At 55.5% G+C, this 27157-nt stretch overlaps 1 protein-coding gene across 1 annotated transcript in view; it reads right to left on the bottom strand.

Annotated features, from left to right (window-relative positions):
- The window catches only part of PPM1L (protein phosphatase, Mg2+/Mn2+ dependent 1L), a 154102-nt gene that overhangs the window by 16147 nt on the left and 110798 nt on the right, over nucleotides 1–27157 (bottom strand). Inside the window, exon 2 of the mRNA XM_068164292.1 lies at nucleotides 14455–14629. Coding sequence (XP_068020393.1) covers nucleotides 14455–14629 — 175 coding nt within the window. The remainder of the gene's footprint in view (nucleotides 1–14454; nucleotides 14630–27157) is intronic.

The raw sequence follows: 27157 nt of genomic DNA on the forward strand, positions 1-27157 counted from the left end.
AGGAAAAGGCCAAGGAGCCTCCACTGACAGCTCTGGCAGCTCCAGCTGCTGCAGAGGGATGAGCCACAGCTCTCTCCCCTCAGCTCTCTCCCCTCAGGCCCTCCAGAACTGGGGTCTGGATTTTTAACTCTTCATTGACAAAAGGAAAAGATTTGACACTTTAAATTGCTTTACCCTCCAAATACACAGAGAATGCAATTAGTCACTGACCACCCAACAGGCTTTGGGTTTGTGGGCTGAAGTGGCAGGGGAAAAATATCTGAGGGCTGGGGGTCAGGTGGAGGGGGCCAAGCTCTTCTGGGTAGTGTGCAATAATAAGCCAAGGACCAATGGAGACAAACTTGAACAGAGAAGGTTTCAGCTCAACATGAGGAGAAACTTCTTTGGTGTGAGGGTGCTGAGCCCTGGAGCAGGCTGCCCAGGGAGGTTGTGGAGCCTCCTGCTCTGGAGACTTTCCAACCCCACCTGGATGCATTCCTGTGCAGCCTGCCTGGGTGAGCCTGCTCTGGCAGGGGGGTTGGACTGGATGATCTCTGGAGGTCCCTTCCAGCCTCTCATGTACTGTGGCCCTGTGAGAACACTGGAGATGTTGCCTGGGTTTTAAGGGCAAACACCTGAAATGAGAGCTTTCATGTTCATCACATGACTGCTGCTGAAGGGAAGGGGCTTCAGGGGCTTCACTTTTGAGGGTGTCAGGGAGTGATAGGACTGGAGGGAATGGAGCAAAAGTAGAAATGGGGAGATTGAGATTGGATGTGAGGAAGAAGTTGTTGCCCATGAGGGTGGTGAGAGCCTGGCACAGGTTGCCCAGGGAGGTGGTGGAAGCCTCCTGCCTGGAGGTGTTTGCAGCCAGGCTGGCTGTGGCTGTGAGCAACCTGCTGCGGTGTGAGGTGTCCCTGCCCATGGCAGGGGCTTGGAACTGGCTGAGCCTTGAGGTCCCTTCCAGCCCTGATAATTTTATGATTCTATGATTCAGAGGTCCCCTCCAGTAGTCTCTGAATGTTGAGCAAAGCAGAGCCTGTTAATGCCCTGCCATTCCTCCCTGTTCCCCTCCCAGCCACAGCCAGCTGCACTCAGGAACCCTCCAGCTCCTACCAAGATTCCTTGGCACAGGCTTGGGACCAGATGGCACAATTTCCTTCCTCTTGCCCCCTGGTTTTGCTCCTGAGGAGCTATCTGAGGGTTTAAGTCTATGCTCTGTGCTCTTACCGCTGCACTTTGCTGCCCAACCCTGCAGTTCAAAGCTCTGCTGTGCTGTTCCCATGGCAGGAGCTGAGTATCCCATGGGTGGCATAAATAAAATAGCCAGGAATAAACAGTCTGTGTTTAGATGCACTGTGTTCTGCAGACCGATTTAGCTCTGTGCTCTGTCTTGCAGGGCTGTAAAGTTCAGCTATTTTTGCCCAAGGCAGCCAAAGCTATTGAGATATTTTTGTCACTTATTTATTTATTGTTTCTAGGGTTTTTTCCCCCCTAGATCTGTTTTATATAAATATAGCTTTTTTTTCCACAGCTCACCTAAGGGCAGGACCTAAGGAGGGGACAAATCAGTGCAGTGGGGTTGCAGCTGGGTCACAAAAGCATGAGCAAATGGGATTCACAGATCCACAGAATGATTTGGGTTAGAAGGGGCCCTAAAGATCTTCTAGTTCCAACCCCCTCCTTGCCCTGGGCAGGGACAGCTCCCACCAGCCCAGCTTGCTCAAGGCCTTCATCCAACCTGGCCTTCAACACCTCCAGGGAGGGGACATCCACAGCCTCCCTGGGCAACCTGTGCCAGTGTCTCCCCACCCTCACTGCAAAGAATCTCTTCCTCATCTCCAGTCTCAGTCTCCCCTCTCCCAGCTCAAAGCCATTGTTCCTCATCCTGTCACTCCCAGCCCTTGGCCAAAGTCCCTCCCCAGCTCTCCTGGAGCCCCCTCCAGGTACTGGAAGCTGCTCTGAGATCTCCCTGGAGCCTTTTTTTCTCTATGCTGCACAGCCCCAACTCTCCCAGCCTGTCCCAATAGGGGAGGTTCTCCAGCTCTCTGGTCCTCTTCAGGGCCTCCTTTGGACCCTCTCCAGCAGCTCCAGGTCCTTCTTGTGCTGGGGCCCCAGAGCTGGAGGCAGTGCTGCAGGTGGGGGCTGAGCAGAGCAGAGCAGAGGGGCAGAATCCCCTCCCTGTGCTGCTGCTCTCCCTGCTCTGGATGCAGCTCAGCACTCAGCTGCCTGCTGGGCTGCCAGGGACCACTGCTGGCTCCTGGGGAGTTTGTCACCATCTGACACCCCCAAGGCCTTCTCCTCCTCTCCAGCCTCTCCTCACCCAGCCTGGATTTGTGCTTGGGATTGCCCTGACCCAGGTGCAGGACCTTGCCCTTGGCCTTCATGAGGTTGGCTTGGGCTCATCTCTGCAGCCTGCCCCAGGCCAGCATCCCTTGGCTTCAGCACTGAGGTCACCTCCTGCTCTACCTGGACAAACACTATCAACTCTGCAGGTGCACAGAGCTCTGATCCAGTGACACAATGACAGCAGCAAAGAGCTTCCCTCTGCTCTTATTTATGACCCTTCAGGCAGTGCTGTGCTGGCAACCTTCAGGAAGTGTGCTGGATACCTGCAAGGGCCTAGAGGGCTGGAAACTGCTGGTCTGAAGCTGGTCTGAGACTTTGCCTAAATTTCAGGGAGAAGAATAGCAACCTTTGCAGCTTGGGCTGAAAACAAAACCTGTGGGATGTGAAATGGGGGTGGAAAATGCAAGCCCTGTAGGATGGGAACACACAGCCAAAAAACAACTGCAGAAAGTTCCTCACATGCTGCAGGATGGAGGCTGATGTGCTGCAGAGGAGGCTGCAAATCTCCATGACCCAGCAGCCAAACCATGGCTCCTGAAGGTCAGAGCTCCAGCTTTGCTTGTAGCTGCTGTCTTGGCCTTGTGTCCTGCTCTGAGCTGGCCCAGCAGCAGCTCTGCTCAGGCTGGGAGTGCCCAGCTCAGGCTCTGCTCACTCAGGCACTTGCTGAAGCTCAGGGCAGCTTGGCACAGCCAGGGGCTGCTGCTAGCAGGGAGAAGCTGAGGGGCAGAGCTCCTGCCAAGGCCTGGGGGGCACAGAGCCTCTGCCTCAGGCTTGCTGCTCTGCACACCAAGGGCACTGCCACAGCTCTGCCCCACCTTGGGGGGCAGGAAGGCAGAGGGGGCAGCTGTGGGCAGGAGCAGACAGCAGAGGGGAGCCTCAAGTGCCCCCCAAGGGATTGCAGCCCATGGATGGCATCTTCAGCAGCAAGCTGAGGGCTGCCCAGGCTCAAGCCTCTTCTTCCCTGGCTGCTGTCCCAGCAGGACTCTCTCCCTTCTGCCTTCCATCCCCAGCCCTGTCTTCCTCACTCCAGCTCCAGAATCCAGCTCCTGAATCTGCTTCCCATCTGCTGCTGAGCCCAGGCTGGGACTTGCCCAGGGCCTGCCCCCAGCAGCAGTGGTGCCAGTGGTGCCATCCTTGCCCTCAGTGCTTGGCTTCCATCTTGCTTTGTGTCTCTGTGTCTCTATCCCATGGCATTGTTCTTCTTCCCATCCCAGCCGGGTTAGTTTCTTCCCCAAACCATCAGCCTCTCTCCCTTCTTCCCATTCTCTTCCCTTTGGGGAACTGGCACTTGTTTGGTGCCCTGACCTTGGACAGGGCTGCAAATTCAGTTTCCCTGTGTACCAGCCTAGCTCACCACTCCACACATTCCTTCACCCTCATCATCACACCAGCCCTAGGTGTATTTTTCTTATGCACCAGAGTAAAACTCATCCCTTTCCCAGGGACAGGGAAAGGAAAATGCTTTACAAACACAATGATCCCTGCCACAGACCAGCAAAAAAGGGCAAAGCTTTGCTGTGCTGGCTTCAGAGACAGGGCTGGGGGCTCTGGGGTGACATTAGTGGTGCTGTATTTTAGTGTCAGGCCCCTTGTCCCAGTCCGGGCTGTGGTGGCTCCACCAGTGCTTAGAGACCTGCTCTGGTGAGAGCAGGGAAAGCCACCAGGGTGCCATGAGACCTCATCAGTGCATTAAAAGGCTTTAGAGAGCCCAGGCATGAGCCAGCTCACCCTGCAGCTGCTGCAGACCTCGTGCTGCAGGTGTGGTGTGAAGGAATCCTGCAGACACCTGGCCCCAGCGTGGGCTATGGATGAGAGCTCTTCACAGCCTCACAGGGTGTCAGGGGTTGGAAGGGACCCCTGGAGATCTTCCAGTCTAAGCCCCCTGCCAGAGCAGGAGCAGAGAATCCAGCACAGGTCACACAGGAACACATCCAGACAGGGCTGGAAAGGCTCCAGAGGAGACTCCACAACTCCTGTGCTGTGTGTGGCTGGAACTGGTGGAAGTTCCCTCAGTGCCCTCCTCTGTTAGCAGCAGTAGAGTTCTCTCACCAGGGGCTCACCACATCCTCTCTGTTCTTCCTCTTTGCTGAGTTCTTATTCTGTTTTCCTAGGCTCTCAGGCCATCAGCAGACACAACCTCCTCCTTTCCTCTTTCCCTTCCTCGCTGTCTTTGACTCAGAGCTTTTGCCCATCCCTTGGTGAGAAATCACAGCCCCACCTTGCCCTTACCTCAGGCTCTTCAGTGGAGAATCACAGCACCAGAGATCTGTTTGGGTTGGAAAAGGACCAACCTAAGGCCACTATGTCCTGATGTCCCAAAGTCCCTGGCCAAGGCTGTCCCTCCTGAAGCCCTGGCCTTTCCACATGTGCATTCTCACTCCTTTTCCCAGTCCTTCTCCTGTTGCTCCTCAGTCCCTTTCTCACACAAAGCTGGGGACTGGGACTTGCCCCTTCTCCATTTGCACCATCACCTCCCCACTGGCACAGCACCAAGCTGAGGCTGCTGGGTGCTGCCTCCTGTGGACTCCTCTTCCTGCTCCAGGGACTTGGAATCAACCAGGTTGGAAAAGACCTCAGAGATCAAGTCCAACCTAATCCTTAATACCTAACACCTCCTGACAACTAAACCATGGCTCCAAGTGCCACATCCAATCCCCTCTTCAACACCTCCAGGGATGGGGACTCCACCACCTCCCTGGGCAGCACATCCCAATGGGCAATCACTCTCTCTGTGTAGAATTTCTTCCTAACCTCCAGCCTGAACCTCCCCTGGCACAGCCTGAGACTGTGTCCTCGTGTTCTGGTGCTGGGTGCCTGGGAGAAGAGACCAACCCCCACCTGGCTACAACCTCCCTCCAGGGAGTTGCAGAGAGCAATAAGGTCTCCCCTGAGCCTCCTCTTCTCCAGGCTAAGCAACCCCAGCTCCCTCAGCCTCTCCTCACAGGGCTGTGCTCCAGACCCCTCCCCAGCTTTCTTGCCCTTCTCTGGACACCTTCCAGCAGCTCAACCTCTTTCCTAACCTGAGGAGCCCAGAACTGGACACAGGACTCAAGGTGTGGCCTCAGCAGTGCTGAGCACAGGGCAAAATAACCTCCCTGCTCCTGCTGGCCACACTCTTCCTGATGCAGGCCAGGATGCCCTTGGCCTTCTTGGCTGCCTGGGCACACTGCTGGCTCATGTTTAGGTGGCTGTCAATCAGCAGGTCCCTCTGCAGAGCTCTCCTAGCCTCTAACAGATCAACTCCTGCCCCCATCTTGGTGTCATCTGCAAACTAACTGATGATGGGCTCCATCCCCTCCTCCAGGTCTTGATTTTGGTAATTTTCATCCCTTGTCCCTCACCCAAGTGCTCCTTTAGCTCTTGTTGTTTTGCAGCACAACTTTGCAATGCCGCTCTGAACCCCACCACAGCCCTTGCTGATGTAGCACAGCTCTTCTGTCTCACCTCTAAGATCACTGAAGATGCCTTTTGCAGTCACTGCTGGAGGTTCTCCTTCCCTCCAGCTCCACAAAACACCTCCTCCAATGCAGCTTCTGCCCCAGGCTTGCCATCAAAACATCTTCTACCAAGCCCACAACAGCATTATCCAGCCACAAGAGCTTCTGATTATCCTCCAGCACAGCCCCTCAGGGCTGCTTCTAGAGACATCACAGTACCACAGTGTCACAGTACATGAGAGGTTGGAAGGGACCTCCAGAGCTCATCCAGCCCAACCCCCTGCCAGAGCAGGAGCACCCAGGGCAGGCTGCACAGCAATGCATCCAGGTGGGGGTTGGAAAGTCTCCAGAGCAGGAGGCTCCACAACCTCTCTGGGCAGCCTGCTCCAGGGCTCACACCAAAGAAGTTTCTCCTCATGTTGAGCTGAAACCTTCTCTGTTCAAGTTTGTCTCCACTGCTCCTTGGCTTATCACTGTGCACCACCCACAAGAGCTTGGCCCCCTCCACCTGACCCCCAGCCCTCAGCTATTGATAGACATTGATCAGATCCCTCTCAGCCTTCTCCTCTCCACGCTAAACAGCCCCAGGGCTCTCAGTCTCTCTTCACAGGGCAGATGCTCAAGTCCCCTAAGCATCCTCCTGGCTCTCCCTTGGCCTCTCCCCAGCAGGTCTCTGTCTCTCTTGAACTGGGGAGCCCAGAGCTGGCCACAGGATTGCAGCTGTGGTCTGAGCAGGGCAGAGCAGAGGGGGAGCAGAACCTCCCCAGCCCTGCTGGCCACACTTTGCTTGCTGCCCCCCAGGATGCCATTGGCTCTCTTGGCCCCCAGGGCACATTGCTGTCCCATGCAGAACCTGCTGCCCCTCAGCACTCCAAGGTCTTTCTCCATGGAGCTGCTCTCCAGCAGGGCAGTCCCTAACCTGTCCTGGTGCCTGATGTTATTCCTCCCCAGCTGCAGGACATTTCTCTTCTCATTTTCTCCTGTGCTTCTCTAACTGTGTCCCTGACAACCCTGCAGTCCTCTCCTCTCCCAGGCTCACTCTCTGTGGAAGGTGCTCTCTTTTCATGGCACATACTAATCCCAACCTTTTTCCTTCCATCTCCTGCAGCTCATTTTGGATGGGATGAGCTCAGAAACAGAGGCCTTCATCATTATCTACAACAACAAAGGATGTGGGGAGGTGGTGTGTGACTGCTGAGATGATGAGCATTGCTCCCATCTGCCCTCCAGCAGGGCTACCAATTCTAACCCAAGCCACAGAATAGATCCAATATCCACTGCTCACCTGTGAGAGAAACAATGAGGAAACCAAGCTGCAGATGTTCAGTTTGCATTCCTGCTGTGGCAGGGAGAGCAACTGTGAGACCTGCAAGGGTCCTTGCTCTAAGGATCCCCAATCCATGGTGTCTACACAGAAAAGGAGGCTCAAAGCCAGGTATTGAAACTATCAAACTGAGAAGAAATGATCCCAACACCCTGGAAGTGAGGTGGGACCAGAGGTGGAACCACTGTGAAACCTTTGTACAGAATCAGAGAAGGGCTCAGGCTGGAAGGGAGCTCAGAGCTCATCTGCTCCAAGCTCCCCACCATGCCCAAGGACACCTCTCAGCTCCACTCAGCTGCTCAAGGCCTCAGCCAGCCTGGCCTCAAACACCCCCAGCAAGGAGGCAGCCACAGCCTCCCTGGCCAGCCTGGGCCACACTCTCACCACCCTCACAAGCAACAACTTCTGCCTCAGCTCCACTCTCACCCTGCTCTGCCTCAGCTTCAAACCATTCCCCCTTGGCCTGGCTCCAGACCCCCTCAGCAAAAGTCTCTCTGCAGCCTTCCTGCAGGTCCTGGCAGGCAGCTCTGAGGTGCCCCTGGAGCCTTCTCCTCTGCAGGCTGCACACCCCCAGCTCCCTCAGCCTGTGCTCCCAGCAGAGCTGCTCCAGCCCTTGGATCATCTTTGTGGCCTCCTCTGGGCTCCCTAGATCCTCCCCAGTGCCTCCCTCTGGGTTCCTCTTCTAAGGCACCACTTCTCACCTACATTTTCAGCTTCTCTAAGGACACTTTGTGCAAGGCCAAGCTGCTGGTGCTCATCAACACTTCTTTGTCCCTTCCCTGGCTGCTTTGTGGGTTACTGAAACGTGTGACTAGCTGCATCACTTCTGGTGGAAGCAATGAAGGTGAGGAAGCTGCAGTTACAGCCTCAAAAATACAGCTGGGGCAAACCACTGGGCCAAGCAAATCAACTGCTGGTGCCTCAGCAAGCCTCTCCAAATGTGCATTTTGAGAGCAGCCCCCTCCTTGCCCTCAGATGGACTCCAGGATCTTAGAGGGTCTCTTCCAACCCAACCAATTCCGTGCTTCTGCATGTCCTCCTGCCAGCTGGATGGTGCTGAGGAGCCCACACAGCATGCAGGCAGCTGTCCCTGAAGAGCCTCAGGGATGCTGCTTCCTGCAGCTCAGCTGCACCTGCCCCTAGCTTCAGTGAAGAGTTCTGTCAAAGTCAATTCTGTAAGGAAGGAACCCAAAAAAAACCCTTCAGCAAATGTCTGTCATTCCTTCAGCTTCTCAGCACCACTCCCCCCTCAAATGGAAAAGAACCTCTCTATGATCCCATCACTCTGTAACTGCCTCTGTTAAAACAGGTGAAAAGAATAGAACAGAGTACAGAATGAACCAGGTTGGAAGAGACCTTTGAGATCACCAAGCCCAACCTATCTCCCAGCACCGTCCCATCAACCAAACCATGGCACCAAGCACCCCATCCAGGCTCTTCCTAAACACCTCCAGGGATGGTGACTCCACCACCTCCCTGGGCAGCACATTCCAATGGCCAAGAACTCTTTCTGTGAAGAGCTTCTCCCTAACATCAGCCTAAAGGGGAGGTAGGAGAAAATCTTTTCGATGGTACTAGGCTGGGAAGCTGCTGAGGGGCCTGGAGCAGCTCTGGGAGGAGCAAAGGCTGAGAGCCCTGGGGCTGAGAGCCTGGAGAAGAGCAGCCCCAGAGGGGAGCTGAGCAATGCTCAGCAAGAGACAAAGGAGCTGTGGGGGGCAAGAGGCTGGGGCCAGGCTCTGCTCAGTGGTGCCCAGGGACAGGCCAAGGGGCAGTGGGCACAAAGTGGAGCCCAGGAGGTTCCATGTGAAGAGGAGGAGAAAGTTGTTTGGTGTGAGGGTGCTGGAGGCCAAGAAGGGCAACAAGGCTGGGGAGGGGTCTGGAGCACAGCCCTGTGAGGAGAGGCTGAGGGAGCTGGGGTTGCTTAGCCTGGAGAAGAGGAGGCTCAGGGGAGACCTTCTTGCTCTCTCCAACTCCCTGAAGGGAGGTTGTAGCCAGGTGGGGGTTGGTCTCTTCTGCCAGGCACCCAGCAGTGGAACAAGAGGACACAGTCTCAAGCTGTGCCAGGGGAGGTTTAGGCTGGAGGTGAGGAAGAAGTTCTTCATAGAAAGAGAGATTGGCCACTGGGATGTGCTGCCCAGGGAGGTGGTGGAGTCACCATCACTAGAGGGGTTTAGGAAGAGCCTGGATGGGGTGCTTGGTGCCATGGTTTGGTTGATGAGATGGTGTTGGATGATAGGTTGGACTTGATGATCTCAAAGGTTTCTTCCAACCTGGTTAATTCTAATTCTAATTCTAATTCTAATTCTAATTCTAATTCTAATTCTAATTCTAATTCTAATTCTAATTCTAATTCTAATTCTAATTCAGGCTGCCCAGAGAGGTTGTGGAGTCTCCTGGTGTGGAGAGCTTCCAACCCCCCCCGGGCATTGTGCTGCTGGGCAAACTGCTGTGGGTGCCCTGCTGGAGCAGGGGGGTTGGACTGGGTGATCCCCAGAGGTTCCTTCCAACCCTCACCCTGCTGGGATCTGGGACTTTGTTTCTCTCTGGGGCAATGTGGTGATGTTTTGTGAGGTTGGAAGAGCAGCAGTTCCCAGATGCAGGAGGCATTACAGCCCCTCTCCAGCAGGTATAAATCAGAGGTGCTTTTATGACTGACTTAAGCACAGAAGCTCCACCAAACAGATAAAACCACATTTGGGGGCTGGTTTTTATTTGCTCTTCCTGCACACAAAGCCACATTTATCAAGTGCTCCAGCCCAAGTCCTGGAGGGTTTGTGTTGCTCCTGACGCCCCAGCTGCTAGCTGACAAAGTGAAACAGCTAAATACCCACTTCAGCAATTGATGAGGAGGTGAAGAACGCTCCCCAGGCAAGCAGGCACCTGTCAAAGTGCTGGCTCTGCTCTCAGCTCCTGCTGAAAGGTTGTAATTACAGGGGTGATAAAAGCTGTGTCTGAACAGAGCTGGAGGATGCAGCACGCTCAGGCTGCCTTCAGGACAAGGCTGCTGATTACAAACACTGCCAAGGTTCCAGAAAGCTGGAAGACCACAGGGTGGGAGAGTGGCACAGATTGCACTGAAGCTACTCTCTGAAGTGGAGTTCAAGGGCTTTATGTGGACAGCTCCCAAGCAGAGCTGCCTGCCTGGGGTTTACTTGTGAGCAGAAGCTGCTTCACAGAATCCAGCAGGCCTGGCAGGATGGGGTTGGAAGGGACCTCTGGGATCACAGAGTCACAGAATGTTAGGGGTTAGAAGGGAACTCAAGAGATCGAGTCCAACCCCCCTGCCAGAGCAGGACCACCTACAGCAGCTCACACAGCAGCTCAGATAGAATATAAGAGAATGAACCAGCTTGGAAAAGACCTTTGAGATCACCAAGTCCAACCTATCACCCAGCACCATCTAATCAACTAACCTATGGCACCAAGCACCCCATCCAGTCTCCTCTTAAACCCCTCCCGGGATGGTGACTCCACCACCTCCCTGGGCAGCACATCCCAGTGGCCAATCTCTCTTTCTCTGAAGAACTTCTTCCTAACATCCAGCCTAAACCTCCCCTGGCACAGCCTGAGACTGTGTCCTCTTGTTCTGGTGCTGGCTGGCCAGGGATCACCCAGTCCAAGCCCCTGCTCCAGCAGGGCACCCACAGCAGCCTCCCCAGCAGCACAATGCCCAGGGGAGGTTGGAAGCTCTCCACACCAGGAGACTCCACAACCTCTCTGGACAGCCTGTGCCAATCCCTGACCACTCCTGCAGCAAAGAAATTTTCTCTCATCTCCAACTTAACTCTCCCCTGGCACAATTTCCTCTCCTTCTATCACCTGAGACTAGGGAGCAGAGCCCAACCCCCACCTGGCTCCAGCCTCCTCTCAGGGGAGCTATAGAGAGCAATGAGGTCTCCCCTGAGCCTCCTCTTCTCTACACTGAACACCCCCAGCTCCCTCAGCTGCTCCTCCCCAGCCCTGTTCTCCAGACCCTTCCTCAGCTTTGTTGCCCTTCCCTGGACCTTCTCCAGCCCTCAATGTCCTTCTTGGAGTGAGGGGCCCAGAACTGAACCCAGGATTCAAGGTAGAACAGGGAGCAGCCTTTCTGCTTTTGCAGTAAAGCAGTGCCAGGATTGGACTGATGAGTGAGCTCCCTCTCTGTGCTCTAGAGGTGCTTCCACCTCCTTGTGGGGAGCTGAAGTTCTGGCTTTTTACTTCCAGCCAGTTGTGAGGGTGTGCAAGTGCTGGGATTACCCTGAAGCAGCTATTGATGGAGCTCCTCACCCCCTTGTTTCACTGTGACAGAAATACCCCTCAGGGTGCTTGGAGCAGTTGGGATGTTGATTTTCCCTCTCCAATGAGGCACTTTGCAGTGAAGGCTAATGCTTGCTTTTCCTCCTGCCAGGAGGCACTCATCTCCTCCACTGCACCTCCCTCCTCCCTGACAAACTCCTATCGATCCAAATGCCTGGGGAGATGAATTGACCCACCCAGGGAAAGAGATTTACATCAGCCACTGCACTGCTCACTTCTGCTGCTCAGCAGAAGCCACAGAGAAGCAACAACTTTGGTTTTGCCTGCAGCATTCCCAAACATGCCACTTGTGACTGCACAAATCTCCCCTGCCCTCACGCTGACTCCGCTGCCCTTTGAGCCTCCCAGCTCCTTAAGCAGCTGACTGTGGTCTGCAGGCAGCTCTGAAGGGGCTGGGGAGTGATTGAGATCAAAGCAGCTGAAGAGAATCAGCCTTCACTGACTGGGGGCAAGGTCAGCACCAGCCAGCAGTGTGCTCTTGTGGTCAAGGAGGTCGATGGACTCCTGAGGTGCAGGCAGAAGAGTATAGCCAGCAGGTCAAGGGAGGTTCTCCTGCCCCTCTGCTCTGCCCTGGTGTGGCCACAGCTGCAGTAGTGAGTTCAGTTCTGTGCTCCCCAGTTCCAGAGAGACAGGGAGCTGCTGGGTAGAGTCCAGGGGAGGCTGCAGAGATGCTGAGGGGCCTGGAGCAGCTCTGTGAGAGCAAAGGCTGAGAGCCCTGGGGCTGAGAGCCTGCAGAAGAGCAGCCCCAGAGGGGAGCTGAGCAATGCTCAGCAAGAGACAAAGGAGCTGTGGGGAGCAAGAGGCTGGGGCCAGGCTCTGCTCAGTGGTGCCCAGGGACAGGAGAAGGGGCAGTGGGCACAAAGTGGAGCCCAGGAGGTTCCATGTGAAGAGGAGGAGAAAGTTGTTTGGTGTGAGGGTGCTGGAGGCCTGGAGCAGGCTGCCCAGAGAGGTTGTGGAGTCTCCTGGTGTGGAGAGCTTCCAACCCCCCCTGGGCACTGTGCTGCTGGGCAAGCTGCTGTGGGTGCCCTGCTGGAGCAGGGGGTTGGGCTGGGTGATCCCCAGAGGTCCCTTCCAGCCCTCACCATGCTGGGGTTCTGTGGTGGACACATGTTTATAGTTGATACCACACAGAGCACTGTACCTCCCTGTCATTACCTCAGCTCACAGCCCTTTGAGCACCCTGCTCACACACTCTGCAAATAGCATTTTAAGATGCTTGAGCACCTTGGAGATCAAAGTAAGGTAAGAGAATCGTTCTGCCTGTGAGTGGGAGTCTGAGTGGGAGTCTGAACAAAGTTGGTAAGGAGTTTGAGTATCTGAAGTGCTTCAGGGCACTGCAGCTTGAGTACAAAGCAACAGGGCAGAATAACAGCAGCATGGTGGTGCTGGGTGTTCCAGAGAAGCTCAGGTGTCAATGTGTCACAGAATCACAGAAACCTTCAGGTTGGAACAGAGTCTCAGCATCACCAAGTCCAACCCAGAGCCCTACTCTGCAAGGCTCACCCCTAAACCAGAGCCCCAAGCACCACAGCCAAACTACCCTGAAACACAGCCAGGCTTGGGGACTCCACCACCTCCCTGGGCAGCACATTCCAATCCCTCACCACTCTGCATGGGAAAAGATTCTTCCTACTGTCCAGTCTAAAGCTCCCCAGTGGCAGCTTGAGGCCATTGCCTCTTGTTCTGTCACTAATGACCTGTGAGCAGAGACCAGCAGCAGCCTCTCCACAACCTCCTTTCAGGGAGCTGTGGACAGCCAGGAGGTCTCCCCTCAGCCTCCTCTCTTCCACACTAACCAGCCCCAGCTCCTTCAGCTGCTCTCCATCAGATTTCTTCTCCAGGCCCTTCCCAGCTTCCTTGCCCTGCTCTGCCCTGGCTCCAGCACCTCCACATCTCTCTGCTATTGAGGTGCCCAACACTGGAGCCAGCACTCGAGGTGTGGCCTCCCCAGAGCTGAGTGCCAGGGGACAATCCCCTCCCTGCTGCTGCTGGCCACAGCATTGCTGATCCCAGCCAGGAGGCCTTTGGCTTTCTTGGCCCCCTGGGCACACTGCTGGCTTCTGTTCAGCTGCTTGTCCATCAGTACCCCCAGGTCCCTTTCTGCCAGCAGCTTTCCAGCCACACTGCCCCAAGCAGTGCCACCTAATCTAACAGCAGTGATGCACTCCAGCTGGTGCCTGATAAACAGCATCCAAACAGGGTGAAAAGCCCAGATGTGAGTCTGAGGCTTCTGCCTGAAAGAGCTGAAGGGAAAACTCTGAGCTGAGCTCAGCATGATCCCCAAAGGATTTGAGCAGCCAAGTCTAGTTGAGAGGTGTCTGTGCCCGTGGCAGGGAGGTTGGAGTAGATGATCTACACTGCTCTGGTGAGTCCCCAACTGGAGCTCTGGGTCCAGTTCTGGAGCCTCTGTGCCAGGAAGGATCTGGAGGGGCTGGAAGGTGTCCAGAGAAGGGCCACGAGGAGGAGCAGAGGGCTGGAGCTGCTCTGCTCTGGAGACAGCCTGAGAGAGTTGGGGTTGTGCAGGCTGGAGAGGAGAAGGCTCCCAGGAGACCTTCTGGTGGCCTTCCAGGATCTGCAGGGGGCTCCAAGAAAGCTGGGGAGGGACTTGTGAGGGTGTCAGGGAGTGATAGGACTGGGGGGGATGGAGCAAAACTAGAAGTGGGGAGATTGAGCTTGGCTGTGAGGAAGAAGTTGTTGGCCATGAGGGTGGTGAGAGCCTGGCACAGGTTGCCCAGGGAGGTGGTGCAAGCCTCCTGCCTGGAGGTGTTTGCAGCCAGGCTGGATGTGGCTGTGAGCAACCTGCTGTGGTGTGAGGTGTCCCTGCCCATGGCAGGGGGTTGGGACTGGCTGAGCCTTGAGGGCCCTTCCAGCCCTGACAATTTTATTACTCTAATTCTCGGAGGTGTCCTCTAGCCTGAGCCACTCTGATTCTGTTGTTCTAAGCCCTAATGCTGAGGAGCAGGGCTGGCAGGGAGCAGGGCTGGGAGGGAGCAGAGTTGGGAGGGAGCAGAGTTGGGAGGGAGCAGCTCAGTTTCATCCCCAGGCAGGCTGAGGGGAGCACTGCCATACCTGCCTCATCGTAGGACACCGTCAGCTTTTCCAGCATCTCCCGGTCGATGGAGAGGATCTGCTGCTCCAGGATGGTCTGGTAGGACAGCACACTGTTCTCCTTGTCCTTCTCATAGTCCTGCAGGTGCTGCTTCAGCACTTCGGGCAGGCGGGACTTCACGTACTCTGCCGCCGACTGTGGGAGACAGCAAAGCTCTGATCAACCCCTGCCCTTCCAGGAGCTCCGTGCACACCCAGAGGGACTGCACTCGGTTTGAACTTAAAGCCCTCCCCAGTCCACCTCCTCCTGCAGCCCAGCAGGCAGCTGTGTGCTGGGCTGCAGCCAGGGCAGTGTGGGCAGCAGGGCAGCAGAGGGGATTATCACAGTCTCACAGTATCACCAAGTTTGGAAGAGACCTCAAAGATCATAGAGTCCAACCTGTCACCACAGACCTCATGACTAGACCATGGCACCAAGTGCCACATCCAATCCCCTCTTGAACACCTCCAGGGATGGGGACTCCACCACCTCCCTGGGCAGCACATTCCAATGACCAATCTCTCTTTCTGGGAAGAACTTCTTCCTAACCTCCAGCCTAAAACTCCCCTGACACAGCTCGAGACTGTGTCCTCTTGTTCTGGTGCTGGGTGCCTGGGAGAAGAGACCAACCGCCTCCTGGCTACAACCTCCCTTCAGGGAGTTGCAGAGAGCAAGAAGGTCTCTCCTGAGCCTCCTCTTCTCCAGGCTAAGCAACCCCAGCTCCCTCAGCCTCTCCTCACAGGGCTGTGCTCAAGGCCTCTCCCCAGCCTTGTTGCCCTTCTCTGGACACCTTCAAATCTCTCAATGTCCTTCTTAAACTGAGGGGCCCAGAACTGGACACAGGACTCAAGGTGTGGCCTAACCAATGCAGAGCCCCTTGGCTCTGCTCTGCTCAGACCTCACCTCCAATCCTGGCTCCAGTTCTGGTGCCCCCAGCAGTGGTGTCCACAGGTGCATTCCACACACAGACTCCTCTGCATTTGTTTCTGTTGGCACAAGGCACTAAGGGAACAGGGATTAACACAAGGTGGCATGGTTGCACCGATGTTACAGAGCCTCCTGCTCCATAGTAGTAACCACTGAGGGTATCTGCCTCAGGAAAGGGGGCAGGCACCCTGGAACCATCCAGGTCTGATGTCCCCAGCAGAAGGACACAGAGCTGCTGGAGAGAGTCCAGAGGAGGCCACAGAGATGATCCAAGGGCTGGAGCAGCTCTGCTGGGAGCACAGGCTGAGGGAGCTGGGGGTGTTCAGCCTGCAGAGGAGAAGGCTCCAGGGGCACCTCAGAGCTGCCTGCCAGCACCTGAAGGCATCCTGCAGGAAGGCTGCAGAGAGACTTTTGCTGAGGGGGTCTGGAGCCAGGCCAAGGGGGAATGGTTTGGAGCTGAGGCAGAGCAGGGTCAGAGTGGAGCTGAGGCAGAAGTTGTTGCTTGTGAGGGTGGTGAGAGTGTGGCCCAGGCTGGCCAGGGAGGCTGTGGCTGCCTCCTTGCTGGGGGTGTTTGAGGCCAGGCTGGCTGAGGCCTTGAGCAGCTGAGTGTAGCTGAGAGGTGTCCCTGGGCATGGTGGGGAGCTTGGAGCAGATGAGCTCTGAGGTCTCCCCTAGGCTGAGCCACTCTGATTCTATGATTCAGTCCAATTTTTAACCCTGCACTGCCAAGTCCACCACTGAACCCCATCCCTACCACCACATCTACTGATGCTCAAGTTTCTCTGAGGCTTACACCAATGCCAAGTGCCCCTCCCAGGTGGTTGGGTTTTTTTCCCCTCCTGGGTGAGCAGCAGAACAAAACACTCCTGCTCAGCCCACTGCCTTTCAGAACACGTCTGGATGTCATTAAAGATTTAAACCCCCGAGCCAGGATGAAACTGATACAAAGTCCTGTTGCAGGAGGAAAGGTGATCAGGCACAGCACTGTAATTACATCCCCAGCTGAACTGCAGAGATGAGGCAGAGCCTGCTTCATTCTGCTCTGCACAGAACTCATTTCATCTTGGTTTTAGAGAGTCACTTCCACTGCCTGCAATATTGCTCAGGAAAACTGTGAGGTGTGAGGGCATCTGTGCATTAAAGCAACCAGGAGGCTGAGTGCAGGGCTCTGGGTGAAAGGATGAAAAGAAGGCTCCAGGCAGACCTTAGAGCAGCCTTCCAGTACCTGGAGGGGACTACAGGAGAGCTGGGGAGGGACTTGTGACAAGGGCTGGGAGTGCCAGGATGAGGGACAATGGCTTTGAGCTGGGAGAGGGGAGACTGGGACTGGAGATGAGGATGAAATGTTTGAGAGTGAGGGTGGGGAGACACTGGCACAGGTTGCCCAGGGAGGCTGTGGATGTCCCCTCCCTGGAGGTGCTCAAGGCCAGGCTGGATGAGGCCTTGAGCAAGCTGGGCTGGTGGGAGGTGTCCTTGCCCAGGACAGGGAATTGGAGCTGGATGATCCTTAAAGCCCTTTCCAACCAAAGCCTTTCTGCAAAGAGGAAATGTCCTCAGGTTGCACCAGGTTTAGTTTGGACATGAGGAACAATTTCTTCTCCAAAAGGGTTGTCAAGGCCTGGCCCAGGCTGCCCAGGGCAGTGGTGGAGTCCCCATCCCTGGAGGGGTTTCATAGCCCTGGAGATGTGGTGCTGAGGGCCATGGTTTGGTGGGGAGCTGGCAGGGCTGGGCTAAGAGTTGGTCTTCATCTTAAAGCTCTCTTCCAACCAAAAGGATTCTGTGATTCTGTGAGAGCAGCCCTGGTGCCCTGTGCACTGGTGGCACTTGACACACTCCAGCAGGTCTCATTAAGCTGTGCCATGGACTGAGAAACACCAAGTGGTGATGCCCTGGGCCTCTGCTTGCTGCTGGCCTCAGGCTGGGCTGGGGGAGGAGGAGCAGCAGAGCATCAGGGCTGGCTCCTTAATTACAGTGCTTGCACACAGAGCTCCAGGGGCAGGTGTGCAAACATGCACCAAGTGCCCTGAGTGACCAAAGGTGCTAATTCAGACATCAAGTGTTAAGCAGCTCCATGGCCCTGTGGAAAGGGAGCAGAGCCGACAGGAGCTAGGGGAAGAGCAGCACAGGGCACAGCAAGCAACTGAAGGATCTACTTAGGTGGAATGGACATTATTGATAACCACTGATCTCCAGCTTCAGACATGGGAGATGGAGAGCTGATTGCCTCAGACCTGCACTCCCTGACCCCTGTGATTGACAAGGAGAGGAAGGGAAACCACAAGTTCATGATCTGAATCTTCTTGAGGCCATTCACTGTCTGCCCAGCTGCTGCAAGACCACAGGAGCAGGCAGGAGGCATTGCTGAGTGTGGCACTGCTGGTGGGACACCAACCACCCAGACCCCTCTGTCACTGCCAGGGATGGAAGGGACCTCAAGGCTCATCCACTTCCAACCCCCTGCCATGGGCAGGGACACCTCACACTGCAGCAGGTTGCTCACAGCCACAGCCAGCCTGGCTGCAAACACCTCCAGGCAGGAGGCTTCCACCACCTCCCTGGGCAACCTGTGCCAGGCTCTCACCACCCTCATGGCCAACAACTTCTTCCTCACAGCCAAGCTGAATCTCCCCACTTCTAGTTCTGCTCCATCCCCCCAGTCCTATCCCTCCCTGACTCCCTCACAAGTCCCTTCCCAGCTTTCTTGGAGCCCCCTGCAGATCCTGGAAGGCCACAAGAAGGTCTCCTGGGAGTCTTCTCCTCTCCAGCCTGCACAACCCCAACTCTCTCAGGCTGTCTCCAGAGCAGAGCAGCTCCAGCCCTCTGATCCTCCTTGTGGCCCTTCTCTGGACACCTTCCAGCCCCTCCAGATCCTTCCTGGCACAGAGGCTCCAGAAGTGGCCCCAGAGCTGCAGCTGTGGTCTCAGCAGAGTGGAGCAGAGGGGCAGAATCCCCTCCCTGGCCCTGCTGGCCACACTTCTCTTGCTGCAACCCAGGCTCTGCTTGGCTCTCTGGGCTGCAGGTGCTCACTGCTGGCTCCTGTTGAGCTTCTCAACATCTTGCTGCCTCTGCTTTTCAGAGTCCCAGCACAGTGAGGGCTGGAAGGGACCTCTGGAGATCACCCAGTCCAACCCCCTGCTCCAGCAGGGCACCCACAGCAGCTTGCCCAGCAGCACAATGCCCAGGGGGGGTTGGAAGCTCTCCAGAGGAGACTCCACAACCTCCATGGGCAGTCTGCTCCAAAGCCTGAGAACCCTTTCTGTGAATCAATTCTTCATAACACCCAACCTGAGCCTGTCCTGGCACAACTGAAGGCTGTTTCATAGTTTCATAGTTTCATTCAGGGTTGGAAGGGACCACAAGGATCATCTAGTTCCAACCCCCCTGCCATGGGCAGGGACACCCCACACTAGATCATGTTTGCTCTTGTCCTGTCCCTTGTGAGAAGAGACCAAGCCCCACCTCACTGCAAGAGAGTTGTAGAGGGTGATGAGGTCTCCCCTCAGCCTCCTCTTCTGAAGACTAAGCAACCCCAGCTCCCTCAGCCATTTCTCATAGGACTTTGTGCTCTAGACCCTTCACCATCTTGGCTGCCCTTGTTTGGAGGTGCTTCAGCTCCTCCATGTCCCTCTGGGAGCGAGGGGCCCAATGTCTGTAAGAGTCATGGAAGTCAAACGCTGGGAGTGAAAACCCCAGTGCAGAGTAACCCTGGGAAGGAACCTGGCTAAGTCAGAAGCTGCTCAGTGATCTGAGGAGGGCAGATTGAGACTGGATATTGGAAGGAAACTCTTTCCAGTGAGGCTGGGCAGACACTGGCACAGCTTGCCCAGGGAGGCTGTGGCTGCCTCCTGCCTGGAGGTGTTCAAGGTCAGGTTGGATGAGGCCTTGAGCAAGCTGGGCTGGTGGGAGGTGTCCCTGCCCATGGCAGAGGGCTGGAACCAGTTCCAACCCAACCCATTTTGTAAAGCTAGGAACTTCAAGCTCCAGAAGGACACCTCTGCACAGGTGGAACACTCTGTGAATACCAAAGAACAGCAAACAAATGGAGACTGAAGGGAAAACAAATACTTAGGAGGCAGCAAAGGCAGCAAGAAAAGGGTCTACAAGTCTATGTGTCAGGAGCAAAAGCCCAGCCCAAACCCTGCTGTGCTGCTCAGCAGAGTAGAAAAGCTCCTGACAGATGATGCCAGGGAAGCTGAAGTGTTTCTTGTATTGTTCTTTGGTTTGCTTGCCCCAGAACTCGCCACCTGTACCTTGCAGCTAACACAAGAGGCAAATCACCACAGAGCAAGGCAAGAGCATGTTGGAAAGGGCTGATGAAGATGAGGGATTTTCCAGCTGGCTGGGCCAGATGAAATTCCCTCAGCTGTACAAAGCTAGTGGGCTGAAACAATCCCTTTAAGGACCTCTGTCACTGCAAACCCACGGAGGCTGGCCTGGTGCTCTTTGCAGAGGGCAAGAGTCAGGGGCACCTCTGGAACAGCAGAGGGGGAGAGCAGCGGAGCTGCAGCCTCGGCAGTTAGCTCTGGTGCCTCAGGAATGGGACTGAAGAGCACATGAAAGCACTGAGAGCAAAGTGGCTCTCTGGGGGGTAAGCAGACCCCACCTCACTCAGGGCCTACCCTACAGCTCCCTGAAAGGAGGTTGGAGTGAGGAGGGGAAAGCCTCTGTTCCTTGGTGGCAAGGGACAGGAGCAGAGGCAATGGTTCCAGGCTGCAGCAGGGCAGGTTCAGGCTGGGTGCTAGGAAATACTTCTTCCCAGAGAGGGCTCTCAGCCATTGGAATGCTCTGCCCAGGGCAGTGCTGCAGTCCCCATCCCTGGGGGTGTTCCAGCAGCTGTGGAGCTGGCACTTGGGGACATGGTTTGGTGCTGACCCTGCAGTGCTGGGCTGAAGGTTGGCCTGGATGAACCTGGAGGTCTCTTCCTACCAGATGTTTTCTGTGACTCTGATTCTGTGAAATGGCCTCAGGTTGCACCAGGGGAGCTTTAGGTTGAACATGAGGAACAGTTTCTTCCCCAAAAGGGCTATGAAGCCCTGGAGCAGACTGCCCAGGGCAGTGGTGGAGTCACGTCTGGAGGGGCTTCAAGGCTTGGGGCTGTGGTGCTGAGGAACATGGGAGTGGGCATGGTCATGTTGGGTTAATAGTTGGACTTGATGGTCTTAGAGGTCTTTTCCACCCTGAGCATTGCTGTGATTCTGTGATAACTGCAGGTGAGGGAGGAAGTGCTCCCAGCTCATTCCAGCAACCCAGCCCCTGCTTAACCATCTCAGTACCACTGACCACATCAGCAGCACAGACAGAGCTCCCCTGCTGTTCTCCTAAGCCTTAAGGGATCCAGAGAAAAGCCTTCCAAGGAAATGAGGATGTGGATCCCACACAGATGAAGCCTTTTGGAGAATCTTCTGATGCATCACCAGGGCCCTCTTGGACCCAGCTGGTGTGTGGTGCTCTTGGGGAGAGGGGTCAGTTGTTGAGTAGAGTCATGGAATGGGTTGGGTTGGAAGGGACATTTCAAGGTCATTCATTCCAACCCCCCTGCAGTCAGCAGGGACATCCCCAAGTGCAGCAGGTTGCTCAGAGCCCCAAACAACCTGACCTGGGATGGTTCCAGCCATGGGGCATCTTCCACCTCTCTGAGCACCTGGGACAGGCTCTCACCACCCTCAGCTTAAAACATTTCTTTCTTCTCTCCATCCTGAGTCTCCCTTTTTCAGTTCAAACCATCCCCCCTTGTCCTGTCACATCAGGCCCTGCTCAAAAGTCCATCCCCAGCCTTCTGCTCAGCTCCTTTCAGCACTGCAAGGCCACCAGAAGCTCTCCCTGGAGCCTTCTCTTCTCCAGGCTGCACAACTCCAACTCTCTCAGCCTGGCCTCACAGCAGAGGGCTTCCAGCCCTGCCAGCATTGCTGTGGCCTCCTCTGGCTCTGCTCCACCAGGTCCCTGCCTGTGCTGAGGACTCCAGAGCTGGATGCAGTACTCCAGGTGGAGTCTCAGCAGAGTGGAATTGAAGTCTCCCAGTGCCACCACCTGAGCTTCATTCAGCACTCCACCATTTCAGCTGGAGGTGCTGCTTGGAAGAGAGAATATTCCCACCTGGGATGTGCCATTGCACATTTCAGACCAGCATTCCTGAGCAAAAAGCTCTTTCATACACAGCTTTCTGGACTCACACCTTCAAAACACCAAAACCCAAGCCCCAAACACCCCCACAATTCATCATTCTAGGAGCAGTGCACTTAACTTAGTAGATCTCTCCCCCTAGAGTGGTAGAAACCACAGCATAATGAGGTTGTGGACAAGAAATGCTGTCCAGAGAGGCCCTGAGTGACTTTGTTTTGGTAGCAAAGCTCTGGGGCTTTCTTGTTTCTGTCAAACAAGTCCAGAGCAAACCCAGTTACACCTAAGAAATCACACCTGAGATGGCATAAACAGTGTGGGGGTCACAGAATCACACTATCATACAATCAACCAGGTTGGAAAAGACCTCAGAGATCATTAAGCACAACCTATTCCCTCATACCTAACACCTCCTGACAACTAAACCATGGCTCCAAGTGCCACATCCAATCCCCTCTTGAACACCTCCAGGGATGGGGACTCCACCACCTCCCTGGGCAGCACATCCCAGTGGCTAACAACTCTCTCTGGGAAGAACTTTCTCCTCACCTCCAGCCTAAACCTCCCCTGGCACAGCTTGAGACTGTGTCCTCTTGTTCTGGTGCTGGGTGCCTGGGAGAAGAGACCAACCCCCACCTGGCTACAACCTCCCTTCAGGGAGTTGCAGAGAGCAAGAAGGTCTCCCCTGAGCCTCCTCTTCTCCAGGCTAAGCAACCCCAGCTCCCTCAGCCTCTCCTCACAGGGCTGTGCTCCAGACCCCTCCCCAGCCTTGTTGCTCCAACTGTTCATCAAACACAGCCAGGTCACCACTAAACCATGGCCCTCAGCACCACATCTCCACAGCTTGTCAATCCCTCCAGGGGCATCAGAACTCCACCACTGCCCTGGGCAGCTCATTCCAGGTTTTGACAACCCCTTTGGGAGAAAGAAATTGGCCAACCTAAACCTCCCCTGGAGCAACTTGAAGCCACTTCCTTTAGCCCTATCCTAGGGAGCACATTTATTCCAGATCCCTGACATCTCAAGAGTCATGTCTTGGCACCCTGAAGTTCTGTTGAGTGTCTTTGTGTCTTTACTGGAAAGAAAGGGTTCTTTGCATTCCTGCCTCTCCAAGAGCTGAGCTGACTGCAGACAAACCTCCTTTGTGACCTATAGCCAGCAGGGCCAGGGAGGGGATTCTGCCCCTCTGCTCCACTCTGCTGAGACCACAGCTGCAGCTCTGGGGCCAGTTCTGGAGCCTCTGTGCAAGAAAGGATCTGGAGGGGCTGGAAGGTGTCCAGAGAAGGGCCACGAGGAGGAGCAGAGGGCTGGAGCTGCTCTGCTCTGGAGACAGCCTGAGAGAGTTGGGGTTGTGCAGGCTGGAGAGGAGAAGGCTCCCAGGAGACCTTCTGGTGGCCTTCCAGGATCTGCAGGGGGCTCCAAGCAAGCTGGGGAGGGACTTGTGAGGGTGTCAGGGAGGGATAGGACTGGGGGGGATGGAGCAAAACTGGAAGTGGGGAGATTGAGATTGGCTGTGAGGAAGAAGTTGTTGGCCATGAGGGTGGTGAGAGCCTGGCACAGGTTGCCCAGGGAGGTGGTGGAAGCCTCCTGCCTGGAGGTGTTTGCAGCCAGGCTGGCTGTGGCTGTGAGCAACCTGCTGTGGTGTGAGGTGTCCCTGCCCATGGCAGGGGGCTTGGAACTGGCTGAGCCTTGAGGTCCCTTCCAGGGCTGACAATTCTGTGAGTCTATGATGCTATTGACACTGCAGTGCAGGAAGGACTGCTGCTGAGTGGAGCAGATACACAAAGTGTGAGCCCAGGCCCACAGGAGCCACTTCAGCTGATTCCAGAGCAGCCTGGGCACAGCAGCCCTCCCTCACACTTGGTGTTCAGGATCAGATGCCTCTGCTGCAGCAGCATGAACCATGAATAACTCTGAAGTCAGTGGGATTGTGCTGAGGCAAAGCTCTTGGACTAAGGACATGAAGCTATGAATAGCTACTCAAAAGGAAAACACAGGAGAGCAAAACATAGTCTGCTCCCCAGAGGGTTAGACAAGGTCTGCAAATGGCACCAGGACAAATGTCCTGCCCTCTGCAGCAGGAACTACTTAAAGGAGAAACACCAACAGAAACCTGGAAGGGGAATGTTCCTGTAGTGCAAACTTCAGGGACATGTACAGGGGCAGGGCTGGGCTGGGCACCAGCTGAGTGCCAGAGGCTCTGCAGGAGCCCCTCTGCCCACTCTAAGGGAAGAGAAAGGGAAGAAGGGAGAGAGGCTGATGGGCTGGGGAAGAAACTAACCCAGCTGGGATGGGAAGAAGAACAATGCCATGGGATAGAGACACAGAGACACAAACCAAGATGGAAGCCAAGCCCTGAGGGCAAGGGTGGCACCACTGGAACCACTGATGCTGGGGGCAGGCCCTGGGCAAGTCCCAGCCTGGGCTCAGCAGCAGATGGGAAGCGGATTCAGGAGCTGGATTCTGGAGCTGGAGTGAGGAAGACAGGGCTGGGGATGGAAGGCAGAAGGGAGAGAGTCCTGCTGGGACAGCAGCCAGGGAAGAAGAGGCTTGAGCCTGGGGATCCCTCAGCTTGCTGCTGAAGATGCCATCCATGGGCTGCAATCCCTTGGGGGGCACTTGAGGCTCCCCTCTGTTGTCTGCTCCTGCCCACAGCTGCCCCCTCTGCCTTCCTGCCCCCCAAGGTGGGGCAGAGCTGTGGCAGTGCCCTTGGTGTGCAGAGCAGCAAGTCTGAGGCAGAGGCTTTGTGCCCCCCAGGCCTTGGCAGGAGCTCTGCCCCTCAGCTTCTCCCTGCTAGCAGCAGCCCCTGGCTGTGCCAAGCTGCCCTGAGCTTCAGCAAGTGCCTGAGTGAGCAGAGCCTGAGCTGGGCACTCCCAGCCTGAGCAGAGCTGCTGCTGGGCCAGCTCAGAGCAGGAGAAGCCCAAAACTTCTCTGGATTTACTTCCCCAGCATCTCCATTGTAGTCAGTCATTCAATGATGATGCTGATGCTGGACCCCAGGGAAGCCAACCTCACAGCATCTCTAACCAGGCCATTAGCAGAAGCATGATACCTGAACACAGAAGTTCCCCCCTAGGACTTTCACCACCAAGCACCACTCTTGACTGTGCCATCCAGGCACAATTTATTTCTGCAGAAGGAGAAATATTAGACTGACAAACATCTTTAGTTAATCAGAAGCTCTATAATCAGGAGGAAATTAACCTGATTCCAAGGAGCTGCAGAAAGTTCACATCAGTATGCAGAGTGGAGTGTGACAGACCTATCAAGTCCATAATTACAGCAATCCACAGCTGCTTCAGCTGCACCAAATCATGAATGGCCCACTGAGAGCTGCTGTCCATGAAATGGAAAGGAGAGGCCATCTGCTGGAGAGCACTCCTCTGACTCCATGCTTTGGGAAGGGAGAGCTTGATCTCCTTTGACACAACTCTGTCTGTGGAGCTCTGTCTGTGAGGGATCCAAATCACAGAAGCACAGCATGATAGGAGCTGGAAGGGACCCCTGGAGATCATCCAGACCAACCCCCACCACCACAGTGGGGTCACCCACAGCAGCTTGCCCAGGATCACAATAGAATAGACTAGACTAGACTAGAATAGACTAGACTAGACTAGACTAGACTAGAATAGAATAGAACAGACCAGACCAGGTTGAAAGAGACCTTCAAGATCATCATGTCCAACCTATCATCCAACACCACCTAATGAACTAACCCATGGCACCCAGCACCCTATCAAGTCTCCTCCTGAACACCTCCAGGGATGGGGACTCCACCACCTCCCTGGGCAGCACATCCCAGTGGGCAATCACTCTCTCTGTGTAGAACTTCTTCCTAAAATCCAGCCTAAACCTCCCCTGGCACAGCTTGAGACTGTGTCCTCTTGTTCTGCTGCTGGCTGCCTGGGAGAAGAGACCAACCCCCACCTGGCTACAACCTCCCTTCAGGGAGTTGCAGAGAGCAAGAAGGTCTCCCCTGAGCCTCCTCCTCTCCAGGCTAAGCAACCCCAGCTCCCTCAGCCTCTCCTCACAGGGCTGTGCTCCAGACCCCTCCCCAGCTTTCTTGCCCTTCTCTGGGCACCTTCCAGCAGCTCAACCTCCTTCCTAAACTGAGGAGCCCAGAACTGGACACAGGACTCCAGGTGTGGCCTCAGCAGTGCTGAGCACAGGGCAGAATGACCTCCCTGCTCCTGCTGGCCACACTCTTCCTGATGCAGGCCAGGATGCCCTTGGCCTTCTTGGCCCCCTGGGCACACTGCTGGCTCATGTTCAGCCTACCATTGACCAGCACCCCCACGTTCCTCTCTGCCTGGCTGCTCTCCATGCTCAGGTCAGGAATCTTTCCAAAGGAGATTTCACCACCTCCACAAAGGGCTTGCAGCAAAAGGCCCAGGGGCAATGGTTTGAAACTGGAGCAGAGCAGAGTTAGGTTAGACACCAGGAGGAAGTTCTGCACAATGAGAGTAGTAAAACACTGGAACAGGCTGCCCAGGGAGGTGGTTGAGGCCTCATTCCACAGACTTTCAAGATCAGACTTGCTGTGGCCCTGTGCAGCCTGATCTAGCTGGAGGTGTCCCTGCCATCAGCAGGGCTTTGGACAAGATGCCCTTGGAGGCTCCCTTCCAACCCAGTGCCATCTTTGAATCACCCAGTCCAACCCCCTGCCAAAGCAGGGCACCCACAGCAGCTTGCCCAGCAGCACAGTGCCCAGGGGGGGTTGGAAGCTCTCCACACCAGGAGACTCCACAACCTCTCTGGGCAGCCTGCTCCAGGCCTCCAGCACCCTCACACCAAACAACTTTCTCCTCCTGTTGAGGTAACCCCAATTAACCCCAGCAGCAAACAGAAAGGGGTAAAAATAAAAAGCCATGATGATTTATGGCTTGAAATTATGCACTCAGGTTCCTTGCCTCTGACAGCAGCTGTCACTCACTGCTCCAACAGAGGTATTTAAATGTCCTAGAATGAGAAGCAAGTAAATCAACAAGATCTGGAATGGAAAAATTGCATCTTCTCTTCTCCCTCCCACCTTCACCCCCCAATGTGAGTCACAGGGGAAGGTGTGGCATTGTGCTGAGCACCCAGGGGCACCACATGGCCCTCCTTGATCCAGGGCATGGGTCAGAAGAGATGAGAATCCCAGCATGGCTCAGGTTGGAAAGGAGCTCAGGGATCATCTGCTCCAAGCTCCCCACCATGCCCAGGGACACCTCTCAGCTACACTCAGCTGCTCAAGGCCTCAGCCAGCCTGGCCTCAAACACCCCCAGCAAGGAGGCAGCCACAGCCTCCCTGGCCAGCCTGGGCCACACTCTCACCACCCTCACAAGCAACAACTTCTGCCTCAGCTCCACTCTCACCCTGCTCTGCCTCAGCTTCAAACCATTCCCCCTTGGCCTGGCTCCAGACCCCCTCAGCCAAAGTCTCTCTGCAGCCTTCCTGCAGGATGCCTTCAGGTCCTGGCAGGCAGCTCTGAGGTGCCCCTGGAGCCTTCTCCTCTGCAGGCTGAACACCCCCAGCTCCCTCAGCCTGTGCTCCCAGCAGAGCTGCTCCAGCCCTTGGAGCATCTCTGTGGCCTTCTCTGGTCTCTCCCCAGCAGCTCTGTGTCCTTCTGGTGCTGGGGACCCCAGACCTGGAGGCAG

The sequence above is a fragment of the Melanerpes formicivorus genome, unplaced genomic scaffold (genome assembly GCF_026170545.1).
Source record: "Melanerpes formicivorus ecotype bairdi unplaced genomic scaffold, bMelFor1.0.p_v2 SCAF_78, whole genome shotgun sequence".
NCBI classification, from domain to species: domain Eukaryota; kingdom Metazoa; phylum Chordata; class Aves; order Piciformes; family Picidae; genus Melanerpes; species Melanerpes formicivorus.